This window comes from Nicotiana sylvestris, chromosome 5, assembly GCF_000393655.2.
Source record: "Nicotiana sylvestris chromosome 5, ASM39365v2, whole genome shotgun sequence".
Lineage (NCBI taxonomy): Eukaryota > Viridiplantae > Streptophyta > Magnoliopsida > Solanales > Solanaceae > Nicotiana > Nicotiana sylvestris.
This window is the reverse complement of record NC_091061.1, coordinates 65907477-65919771: the sequence shown is the minus strand read 5'-3', so window position 1 is coordinate 65919771 and position 12295 is coordinate 65907477. Positions and strand designations below refer to the sequence as shown.

At 42.8% G+C, this 12295-nt stretch overlaps 1 protein-coding gene across 1 annotated transcript; it reads left to right on the top strand.

Moving 5' to 3' along the window:
* Positions 1 to 10466: 10466 nt before the first annotated feature.
* On the top strand, positions 10467 to 12070 carry LOC138868758 (uncharacterized). Its single transcript, XM_070146328.1, has 3 exons — positions 10467 to 10559; positions 10641 to 10881; positions 11679 to 12070. Exons 1-3 carry the CDS (start codon positions 10467 to 10469, stop codon positions 12068 to 12070), a joined length of 726 nt encoding a protein of 241 aa, XP_070002429.1.
* Positions 12071 to 12295: the final 225 nt, after the last annotated feature.

Genomic DNA, 12295 nt, shown 5'->3' with positions numbered 1-12295 from the left:
GGGTTTTGGTTTATTAATTAATTAAGGGATTATTTTTGAGATAATAAAAATAGAGAATCATAGTTGCTTTTAGGTTTGCCTTTTAAATAATAAATGAGACGAGCCCCGCCAAATATAATGCACAATCGCGGGGCCCTCAATAAATGGTTGAACTAAAATACTTAGAATTCGGAGGGCCATTTAATGAATTTCACGGTCTTCCCCAAAATAAGAATGCCTTAGACTCTTTAGGCGTGATTTAATTAAATTACTTTCCTAAACTCGGGTGCGCATTGATGCGACCCAAATCCAAATATCAACGGAGTCAACTGTGTTAACAACCACGGGTGCATTGATTGCGACGTGGTTCGAGACGCATTTCGCGATGTTGCAATTCTTTTAAAATAATAATAAAAGCGGTTTGTGAATAAAAGGCACATAGGTTAGCATGTATCAAAATCAGATAAAATCAAATACAACAGTTGAGGAACCGTGCTAGAACCACGGAACCCGGGAATGCCTAACACCTTCTCCCGGGTTAACAGAATTCCTTATCCAGATTTCTAATTCGCGGACTGTAATACAGAGTCATATTTTTCCTTGGTTCGGGATTCAACCTGTGACTTGGGACACCATTAATCTCCCAAGTGGTGACTCTGAATAATTAATAATTAAATCCCATTCCGATTGTCCTTTAATTGGAAAAACTCCTTTATTCCCTTGCGGGCGTTGAAAAAGGAGGTGTGACAGCTCTGGCGACTCTGCTGGGGATCTAACCTAGAATCTCTGGTTTAGGGTTCAAGAATTCGAGCTTAGAATAATTGTTGTGTCGGCTTTATCTGATCTCCTTACATGTTTCATGCTAAATGTGCTAAATACCGCTTTGATATTATCTGAACTGTATATAAGTTGTGCTGAAACCCTTCTCTTCTCACCTTTGGGGATGTGCTTACTGGTTGAGACTCCCTATTCTGTTAGTGTCATACCCTAAAATAAAAAAGAGGCTCGGATAAGTTGCAAAGCCAGAAGATTTCGCGGGTCCCCGGTACGCTGCCCCCTCCTCGACTCGAGTTGTCCGCTCGAGTGCACTGTTTAGAACATATACCCAGGTGTTGAACCTAGAATAACTTGACTTCATGTCGGATCCCTAGTAGGAGTGCTTAATTGCATTATGCTGCATTTGACTTAGGGGACTCAATACAGGGATTGGATCCGTCAAGGGATAGCAACCTGAAATGAAAAGACCATCCTGATGCATCCTACTTGTTCTGTACATATATTTGTTTCGAACCGGCATGTTGACCGGCTTTTGAATCTCGGGAATGTTGGAAAATTGAGAAAAAGAGGAAAAGAGAAAAAGAGAGAAATAACAGTTAGGGAGTTAATTGATTATTTTAGAAAAACCAATGACCAAATACTGTCGAAACTCTGCTGAAATTTTGAGAAAATGGAAAAAGGAAAATGTTTTATTTTTAATAGTTTACTAAAAAGCAAAGGAAAAATAGAAAAAGAGTCTTTTATTTTTGGAAAATTGTTTGTTGAAAAAGAAAAGAAAAACAGTCTTTGTTCTAGTTTGGAAAAAATAGGTTGTTTGTTGTTTAATGAAAAAAAAACAAGGAGAGTCGTTATTTTGTCTTGTTTTCAAAAATAGAAAAGGAAAAATAGTTTGTCTTGCCATGGAAAATGAAAAGAAAGAGCCTTGTTTTCAAAAATATAGTTAGTTTCTTTAACCGAACTACACTGATTTGATTCTTACAGGGTGTGGGATACGTAGGCAACCCTGATCGGGTCCAACCTCCACTTTGCAAAAATGGCCAAAAATATTTAAGTTTAAATTTTGGCATGAATAAGTCGGGTGATGCCGTGTTCGTCAAAAACAGCCAAACATTCCCGAAATGGACGCCGGAAGGCTGACTTTGCATAACGGCCACCTTTGGTCATTTTTAGATTTTTGACCGGTTGACTCTCACAGCCTTAAAATCTTCGTCCTTGGGAGTGCTGAAAGGCCGTGTTCGAAAACGAGTCTTTCATTTTAAGTTTGGAAAAGGAAATAGTTAATTTTATTTTGAGTCAAATAAAAGTTTTGTTTTTGCTTAAATCACTTTAATAAATGTGCATGATCAGCACGATGCAAAACAAATGTTTCTCAATAATGACTAAAATCCCTTTCGAGTTGCGGCTGTGGTGGAATGATTTAGGCAAAGAAGGACAAGACGAAGTCAAGAAATATCTGAAAGGTCTTACGGGTTTATTGGAAATCAAGCCTCGGGGTGATATTATAAGAGCGTTGGTCACCTGCTGGGACCCGGCGCACAATGTCTTCCACTTCTCAGATTTTGAGCTCACCTAACTCTGGAGGAAATAGCCGGGTACATCGGAAATGCTAAGGTTCCGTTAAGAGAAAAATATCTGGTTTCTCCAAGAGCCATCACGGTGCATCGGTTTTTAGATTCATTGAAGATACCCAGGACAGTCTATAATCCAGATTTGGCAAAAGGCTTCTACACTTTGTGCTTCATATACGACAGGTACGGCCACGTGGGAGGGTTTAACAATACGGACATCAAGCTATGCAGTAAAAATAACCGTAAAAAATGGGATGAGCACAGACGGGTGGCTTTCATGATAACCTTTTTGGGCCTCTTGGTGTTCCCAAGAAAAGACGAGAATATTGATATAAAAGTAGCCGGGGTCATCAGTACCTTGCTTACACAAGATGAAAGCACTCTTGCACCTATGATCGTGTCTGACATTTTCCGAGCTCTCACTACCTGCAAAGCCGGAGGCAACTTTTTGAGGGGTGTAACTTGTTGCTACAAATGTGGATGACCGAGCATCTATGCCACCGTTCCCGGCTCTTGAGTTATGGTTCGTCTGACAAAACCTGTATTGGAGAGTTTTACACAAGGATTGACGGGGTTAGTCTGCCTGAAGGAGTAACAGCGTGGATATCATACTTTCTTATTCTCACGGACAGTCAGATACAGTGGACGTTGGGATGGTTGCTTATTGAAGAAATCATATATATGCCAGCAACTAGGTCGCATTTTCTTTTGATGGGACTTAAGAGCATCCAGCCTTATGCTCCATGTCGGGTTATGAGACAACTCGGGAGATGCCAAACAGTGCCACGGGAGGAAGATCTTAGTGCTCAAGTAATTGAGATTAGCACTGACGGACAGTTTCCCGAAGCAAAAGTCCGCGGGATTTGGAATGAATGTCAATATCTACAAGCAGATACTTGTGTGCAGGATCGGGCCAAAGGAGAAATGTCGTCAGAATACCTCGCATGGTACAGAAGAGAACTTGAGCATCAGAGGCCAGCTAAAAGACCCCACATCCAGGATTTCACTGAATCATCACAAGAACATTGGGGTTGGCTAGCAAAAGAAGAAGGCTATCAGGCTGAAATCGGCAAGCTGAAACAACAGATTGGAAATCTGAAATTTGAGAACAGTGTGCAAGTTGTTGCTGATCAGGGAGAAAAGAACAGGTTGGCCCAAGAAAACTAGGCGCTTAGGACCCAAATCCAGCAAATGAGGATAGCTGCAAGTAACCAACAAATGAGCCGGTCGGACGAGCGGTTGATAAAGGGGCTGAAAAAGGAAATTAGTGAGTGCCGGGATGAGCTGAAAAAATCCGAAGGCACCATAGCGGGACTCCGGGCACAGTGGGTAAAAAGAGCAGAAGAACGCACCCGTTACATGCAACAATTAGAGAAGGATTATGAAAAGACCATTGCTAGTCTGAAAAGAAAAGTGGTCACCTTTGAGGATAAAGCAGATAAGCAGGCTAAAGCTTTTGAGACCGAAAGTGGACACTGCTATGATTTACTGGCCCGAATGGAAGTAGAAATACAGCAGTTGTAGGATCAGCATCTTCAGTATTATCATGTGTTGGAGGCTCGCAATAATCAAGTATGGCGATTGCTTATAGAAAAGTGTCGAACAAGAGACAGGATTGAGACCATTGCCCACGCTATCCTTAGGAGATGTCGGGCATGTGAAGACATGACCCGCACTACCTTCTTCTCGGCAGTGATGATTTATGTCAAGCAAACCATGTATGAGCTGGAGCAACTTGAAAGGGATTTGGCACTTAAGCCCGCGGCGAGACCGAACGATGCCCCGTGGGCAACTACTTTTGAAGCACTAATGCATTCATAGATCGAGTCTGTATTTTCCATTTTAAAGTTTGTTGTTTGTCAGTCTGTTTTCTTTTTGCGTCCAAGTATGCTAGTATGTTCGGAGTCTGTATTTGAGTTTAGTTGGAGTCTGTTATTTTCTATTTCAAAATGTTTAGTTTGTAATAGAATGTTGTGGTAATGAAAAACTTGAAAATTCCCAAAAAATTATTCCTTTATTTTGGCACTTATTTTCACGAACTACGCTTGGTCTGATTCGTGCGGGGTCACAATACGTAGGCAATCTCCATAGGATTCGACCATAACCGAGTAAAGAAAAGAAAACAAAGAAAGGGAAAGAAGAAAAGGAAAAGCAGAAAGACAAGGAAAAAATGAATGAAAATAAGAGAAGAGAGAAAAGAAAAGAGAAGAGCGGAAAAACAAGAAAGGAATAGAATAAAGGAGGAAGGAAAAGAAAAAGAAAAAAAGAGGAGAAAAGAAATAGAGAAAAGAAAAGAGAAAAGAAAACAAAAAGAAAAGAGAAAGCTTACAGTTGTAACTAAGAAAAATGCCGGGATGACGCATGCGGTCGAGAAAATGCATAATAGAAATGGTTAACTGTATAGGTGCATTCATGCCCAATGTGCGGTTATCCAATCTGTTAAAGCCTAATCCCTAACAGAATTGTTGTCTAAATGTGTGAGCCCAGGTAGGTGGTTAGTTGTTTGGCATTCTAGCAACCTATCCATACAACACCCGGTCTAAAGATAAAGTGAACATGACTGGCCCGAAATCTGATACGAGTATCGCTGACCCATCGAAAGAAGTAGAAGAAATGGACGTTCATGCAATGAGGAGGAGATGTATAAGCTGAAGCAACAGATGGCTGAAATGTACCAAGCTTGGGCGAAGGGGTATCCACCGCCAGTTTGTCCCACTAACCTCGCTTATATCCCACCATTGGCTCAGCCTCAGGAACCACCCACTGTGAATTCATCTCCAGCATTTCCCCTCTACCAACAATGCCAAGGCACCACTTCTCATACATCACAGGCTCCTCCATCCAAACAAGTCTCATACCCTCCTCCACCAATCACTCCCGTTTTTGTGGCACCTCCGTCTGCTATCCTACACCGATCCCCCAGTGAACCTCTGTTCCAGACGCACGACAACCAGTATTATCCCCCTGAGCCTACCTTCAAAGTTCCAGAACCCTACTCTTATACCCCTCATTTTGATCTCACGGCAGGCACCGAGAAGCCGCCCAAAAACCCTGAGCAGGAGGAGATGATCAGAAAGGTCAAAAGCCTGGAGCAATCATTCCGAGACATGAGAGGGTTAGGGGCCAAGTAAGTGTGGCCTATAAGGATTTATATCTGTTTCCAGATGTTTAGTTACCAGCCGGGTTCAAGATGCCTAAGTTTTATTTGTACGACGGGCATGGATACCCAGTAGCACACTTAAGGGGATTCTGTAGCAAGGTGAGAGGAGCAGGAGGGAGAGATGAATTGCTGATGGCATATTTCAGCCAAAGTTTAAGCAGATCAGTGTTTGAATGGTGCACTAGACAAGACCATAGCAGGTGGTACACCTGGGACAACTTGGCCCAAGCCTTCGCCTGTCAGTTTCAATATAATCTTTAAATCATCCCAGATAGACTGTCATTGACAAAGATCGAGAAGAAGCCCGGTGAGAGCTTTCGAGAATATGGGTTCCGTTGGAGAGAGCAAGCGGCAAGGGTTGACCCCCCGATGAAAGAGAGTGAAATGGTTGATTATTTCTTGCAGGCTTTGGGGCCCACCTATTTTGGTCATTTGGTGTCAGTAGTGGGCAAGTCCTTTAATGAAGTCATGAAAATGGGAGGCATGGTTGAGGAGGGACTCAAATCCAATAAGATCATGAGTTGTTCAGCAATCAAAGCAACCACCCAAGCCATTCAAAACGGCACTGGGGTTTGCTTGGGAAGAAGAAGAAAGAAGAGGTTGCAACTGTCGAATCCGGAGCATGGTCAAGGTCTAGAAGCCCTTCATCCTATTACAACCAACCCAGACCCCACCACCCAAATTATCCGTATACCCCATATGGCCCTCCTCAACACTATTATCCACCACCAAAGACACACTTTTCCGTCTATCATGCCCAAACTTATACCCAGCCTCCGGTTCACGTGCAATGGCGTGCGCCGGCTACCCAAAACACATACGCAGCTCCACAAAACACATATCCACACCCGAGGTCTTATAGGCCAAGATCCGGCTTCCGCCCAAACCAAGCTTTCAGAAATGAGAGAATGCAGAAATAGAAAACATTCACTCCACTAGGAGAATCCTATACCACTCTTTTCCACAAACTGAGACAGTTAGGCCTGTTGAACCCGGTTGAGGCCAAAATGCCAAATCCCCTTCCTAGAAATCTGGACCATTCAGTGAGTTGTGAGTACTGTACAGGGTCTCCCGAACATGATACTGAGAAATGTTAGAGATTGAAAACTGATGTGCAAGAGCTTATTGATACAAACAAGATTGAGGTTCAGGCCCCGGAGGAACCCAATATCAACCAGAACCCGTTGCCAGCGCATCATGAGGCCAACATGATTTAACTGATACATAAGGGAGCAGAGTTTAAGAAGACCTCATAGACAGTCATGATGATCCGTTCTAGTGAAGCCAAAATGAATGAAAAGTCAACTAGCGTGAAACCAGCGGTTCAGTTGAAAAGAATAGACAACAAGCCAGTTGTGGTGATGGGGAAAGGATCGCCCATTGTTGCGAAGAAACCAGAGTCGATCAAGGTAGTGGTTCGGGAAGTATCAAGCACACCTGCGGTAGTCGTGAAGGGGGCTCACATAGAACCAGTTGTTATAAAGCCAGTAACCCAGTTACTAGTAATTGACAGTAAAGCCGTTCCGTGGAAGTATGAACAAGTAGTTGTGACCTACAAGGGGAAGGAAATCAAAGAGGAAGTCTATGAAACACAAGGTTTAACTCACTCGGGACATTGTTTTGCCCCCGAAGAGTTGATAAAGGCCAGGGCTTCCAAGGAAAATTCGGTGCCAGTTAAGAAAGTTATTACGGAGGAAGAGGCAGAAGAGTTTTTGAAAAAGATGAAAGTGCAAGATTATTCTATTGTTGAGAAGCTAAGGAAAACGCCAGCCCAAATCTTGTTGCTTTCATTGCTTATCCACTCGGATGAACATCGCCGGGCTCTGATGAAGATATTGAACGAAGCTCATGTCCCCAATAAAATTTCAGTGAATCATTTGGAGAAAATTGCGAACAAAATCTGTAAGGTAAATAGAGTGACATTTTCTGATGATGAATTGCCCGTGGAGGGTACATAACATAATAGAGCTCTTTATTTAACCGTGAAATGTGAAGATTCGGTAGTCACTCGAGTACTGATTGATAATGGGTCTAGTGACAATATCTATCCTTTGTCTATATTGAAAAAGTTGAAGGTTGATGATGACAGAATTCATAAGAATAGCATCTGCGTTTGGGGGTTCGATGGTGGTGGTACAGACACAGTGGGTGACATCATACTTGAACTGACAATTGGTCCGGTCGAGTTCACCATGGAGTTTCAGGTGTTAGACGTGGCGGTGTCTTATAATCTTCTATTGGGGTGACCATGGATCCACGCTGCCAAAGTGGTGTCTTCTACACTACATCAGATGGTCAAATTCGAGTGGGATATAGAAGAGATCGTAGTACATGGGGAAGACAACATTAGCATTGTAAGTGATGTCATCGTACCCTTCATAGAGACTGATGATGATAAGGGGCCATGGGCTTACCAGGTTTTCGATACAGTCTCGGTAGAAAAGGTTCCTGAAGGGAAAAGCGTCCCGGTCCCCAGAATAACAGCTGCAACTGTCATGGTAGCCTCTGAAATATTGAAAAACGGGTTTGTACCAGGCAAAGGGTTGGGTGCTGATTTGAAAGGTATTGTTCAACCAGTTTATTTGCCTAAGAATCTAGATACCTTTGGGCTGGGGTTCAAGCCTACGGCAACGGATGTGAGACGGGCCCGCAAGATGAAGATAAGAGGCTGGGTTCTTCCCAAACCAATTCCACGTCTGTCCAGGTCCTTCGTCAGGCCAATTATTGGGAAGCAATTATTGGCAAAGGTGTCTGGTCCACTGATTGGGGCGGATGGGAACTTGGAGAAAGGGTTTGAGATGGTATTTGCTGAGGTAAACATGGTTGAGGCCGGGGAAGGGTCGTGCAAAACAGATATACAGTACATCGGGCCACGTGCTAATGTCAACAACTGGGAAGCCACTCCTCTTCCATCTCGGAGGGAGTCGCGGTAGTGGGTTTTGTTTTCCTTTTGTTCACCTGGATTATTACAGGGTTTGTAATTCAGTTACTATGTTCCGTCTGCTTGGATGAGTCAAAACCCTATTATCTTTACATTCAATGAAATGCAATTCCTTTTCTTTCTTAATTCCTAATTTTGTTTCCATTTTTTCTTTTTTTTTCTGCATAGTTCTTTTTATGCTGATATCAATGACATGACATGCATGAGGAATCTTCGGCCCATTTTTAAAAGCCAATCTAACTCAGAAATAATAGTGCAAGAAATCGAGTGTGATGATGAGGTGGAATATGATGATGACGAGGCCTATGAGGAAGTTAGTAAAGAATTAAGTCACTTTGAAGAAAAACCCAAACCTAACCTAAATGACACAGAAGCAGTTAATCTAGGGGACCAAGACAATGTCCGTGAAACTAAAATAAGTGTTCATCTGGAGCCACAGCTCAAGGAGGAGATAATCAAAGCATTTTTTGAGTACAAGGATATTTTTACATGGTCGTATGATGATATGCCGGGGCTATGTACTGATTTAGTGGTTCACAAATTGCCCACTAACCCGGCATTCCCTCCTGTCAAGCAGAAGCTGAGAAATTTCAAAACGGACATAAGTGTAAAGATCAAAGAAGATATCACCAAGCAGTTCGATGCGAAGGTCATTCGGGTTACTCTGTATCCCACCTGGTTAGCTAATGTTGTGCCTGTGTCGAAGAAAGATGGCAAGATCAGGGTGTGTGTCGATTATCGGGATCTTAACAAAGCAAGTCCAAAAGATAATTTTCCGCTGCCGAACATCCATATATTGATTGATAATTGTGCCAAACATGAGATTGGTTCTTTTATGGATTGTTACGTGGGTTATCATCAGATTTTAATGGACGAGGAAGATGCAGAAAAGACGGCATTCATCACGCCATGAGGAACATACTGTTATCGGGTCATGCCGTTTGGTTTGAAAAATGCTGGGGCAACTTATATGAGGGCAATGACAACAATATTCCATGATATGATACACAAGGAAATCGAGGTATATGTGGACGATGTGATTGTAAAGTCTAGACAGCAATCTGACCATGTCAGGGATCTACGAAAGTTCTTCCAAAGGCTTTGCAGGTACAATCTCAAGCTTAATCCTGCAAAATGCGCATTCGGGGTGCCGTCTGGAAAGTTGTTGGGGTTCATAGTCAGCCGTCGGGGTATTGAACCGGATCCATCAAAAATCAAGGCCATCCATGAATTTCCACCTCCGAGGAACAAGACCGAGGTGATGAGCTTGCTGGGGAGATTGAATTATATCAGCAGGTTCATCGCCCAACTCACGACAACTTGTGAGCCTATCTTTAAGCTATTAAAGAAAGACGTTGTGGTCAAGTGGACAAACGAATGTCAGGAGGCGTTTGATAAGATAAAGGGGTATTTGTCAAATCCACCTATGTTGGTTCCGCCAGAACCAGGGCAACCTTTGATTCTATATTTAACTGTATTGGACAATTTGTTCAGCTCTGTATTGGGTCAACATGATATCACTGGAAGGAAGGAGCAGGCCATCTATTACCTTAGCAAGAAGTTCACTCCCTACGAGGTTAGGTATAATCATCTTGAAAGGACATGTTGCGCCCTAACTTGGGTGGCACAGAAGCTGAAACACTATTTGTCATCTTTTACTACTTACCTCATATCTTGTTTGGATCCGTTAAAGTATAACTTTCAGAAGCCTATGCCCACATGGAGGCTTGCAAAGTGGCAGATACTGCTCACAGAGTTTGACATTGTCTACGTGACTCGGACTGCGATGAAAGCACAGGCCTTGGCGGACCATTTGGCCGAGAATTCGGTTGATGAAGATTATGACCCTTTGAAGACTTATTTCCCCGATGAAGAGGTGATTCATGTTGAAGAGTTGGAACAAGTTGAGAAGCCAGGATGGAAACTTTTCTTTGATGGGGCGACAAACATGAAAGGCGTGGGAATAAGAGCGGTGCTTATTTCTGAAACAGGGCAACATTACCCTGTTACAGCTCAGCTTCATTTTTATTGTACGAATAACATGGCAGAATATGAGGCATGTATCTTGAGGTTGAGATTAGCCGTAGATATGAGTGTCCAGGAAGTCTTGGTCATGGGTGACTCGGACCTACTGGTACACCAAATTCAAGGAAAATGGGAAACACGGGACTTAAAGCTTATACCGTACCGACAATGTTTGCATGTGCTTTGTCAGCGGTTTCAGTCGATAAAGTTCAAGTACATTCCAAGGATTCACAATGAAGTGGCCGATGCGTTGGCTACTCTGGCGTCGATGTTACACCATCCGGATAAGGCTTATGTGGACCCTTTGCAGATTCAGGTCCGTGATCAGCACACTTATTATAATGTGGTAGAAGAGGAACTTGACGGTGAGCCGTGGTTTCATGACATCAAGGAATATATCAGGATGGGTGTGTATCCGATACAGGTCACAGGTGATCAGAAACGAACAATTCGACGGTTGGCAAGCGGGTTTTTCCTTAGTGGAGGAGTGTTGTACAAAAGAACTCCAGACCTCGGGTTGTTGAGATGCATTGATGCGAGACAGGCCACATCTATCATGACTGAGGTACATTCCGGAGTTTGTGGACTGCATATGAGTGGGTACGTTCTAGCAAAGAATATTCTCAGAGTAGGTTATTACTGGCTCACTATGGAGCGGGATTGCATCAGTTTTGTGCGTAAATGTCATCAATGCCAAGTGCATGTTGATTTGATTCATTCTCCACCATCCGAATTACATACAATGTCTGCACCATAGCCCTTTGTTGCTTGGGGCATGGATGTCATTGGGCCAATTAAGCCAGCAGCATCAAACAGACATAGGTTTATTCTGGTGGCCATTGATTATTTCACCAAGTGGGTTGAAGCGAAAACTTTCAAATCCGTGACCAAGAAAGCAGTGGTTGATTTTGTGCACTCAAATATCATTTGTCAGTTTGAGATTCCGAAATAATCATCACGGACAATGGCGCTAATCTCAATAGTCATTTGATGAAGGAGACATGTGAACAGTTCAAGATTACTCATCATCATTCTACTCCATACCGCCCTAAGGCAAATGGTGCGGTTGAGGCAGCCAATAAGAATATAAAGAAAATACTCCGGAAAATGGTGGAAGGATCTAGACAGTGGCATGAAAAGCTGCCTTTTGCATTATTGGGATATCGCACCACTGTTCGTACCTCGATGGGGGCAACTCCTTACTCTTTTGTGTATGGCACGGAAGCAGTGATACCCGCAGAAGTGGAAATCCCGTCTCTCCGAATCATAGCAGAGGCTGAGATCGATGATGATGAATGGGTGAAAATCCGCCTCGAGCAGTTGAGTTTGATTGACGAGAAAAGATTGGCATTCGAGTGTCATGGTCAGCTGTACCAGCAAAGAATGGCAAGAGCGTACAATAAGAAAGTGCGTCCGAGGAAGTTTGAGGTGGGACAATTAGTGTTAAGACGTATTTTGCCTCATTGGGCCGAAGCAAAAGGAAAGTTTGCTCCAAATTGGCAGGGACCATTCGTTGTAACCAGAGTGTTGTCTAATGGTGCATTATATCTGACATATATGGAAGGGAAATGTGTAGAAATGGCTATCAATTCCGATGCGGTCAAGAGATACTATGTATGAGTTTTTTATTTTAATTGTACTTGTTTGTATTTAGCATATTTTAAAGATTGAAATGACAAAGGCGTTTTGTTCTGCTATCTAAACACTTTTACCCCTTGTCATCACCTTTGAGCCTTACTTATTCTCTTTCATATCCCTCTTTCGGAATCAATGGCACCATTAAGAAATGCGAGTGCGGAAGAAAAAAAAAGGTGAAAAAAAGAAGGAAGAAAAGAAGGAAAAGAA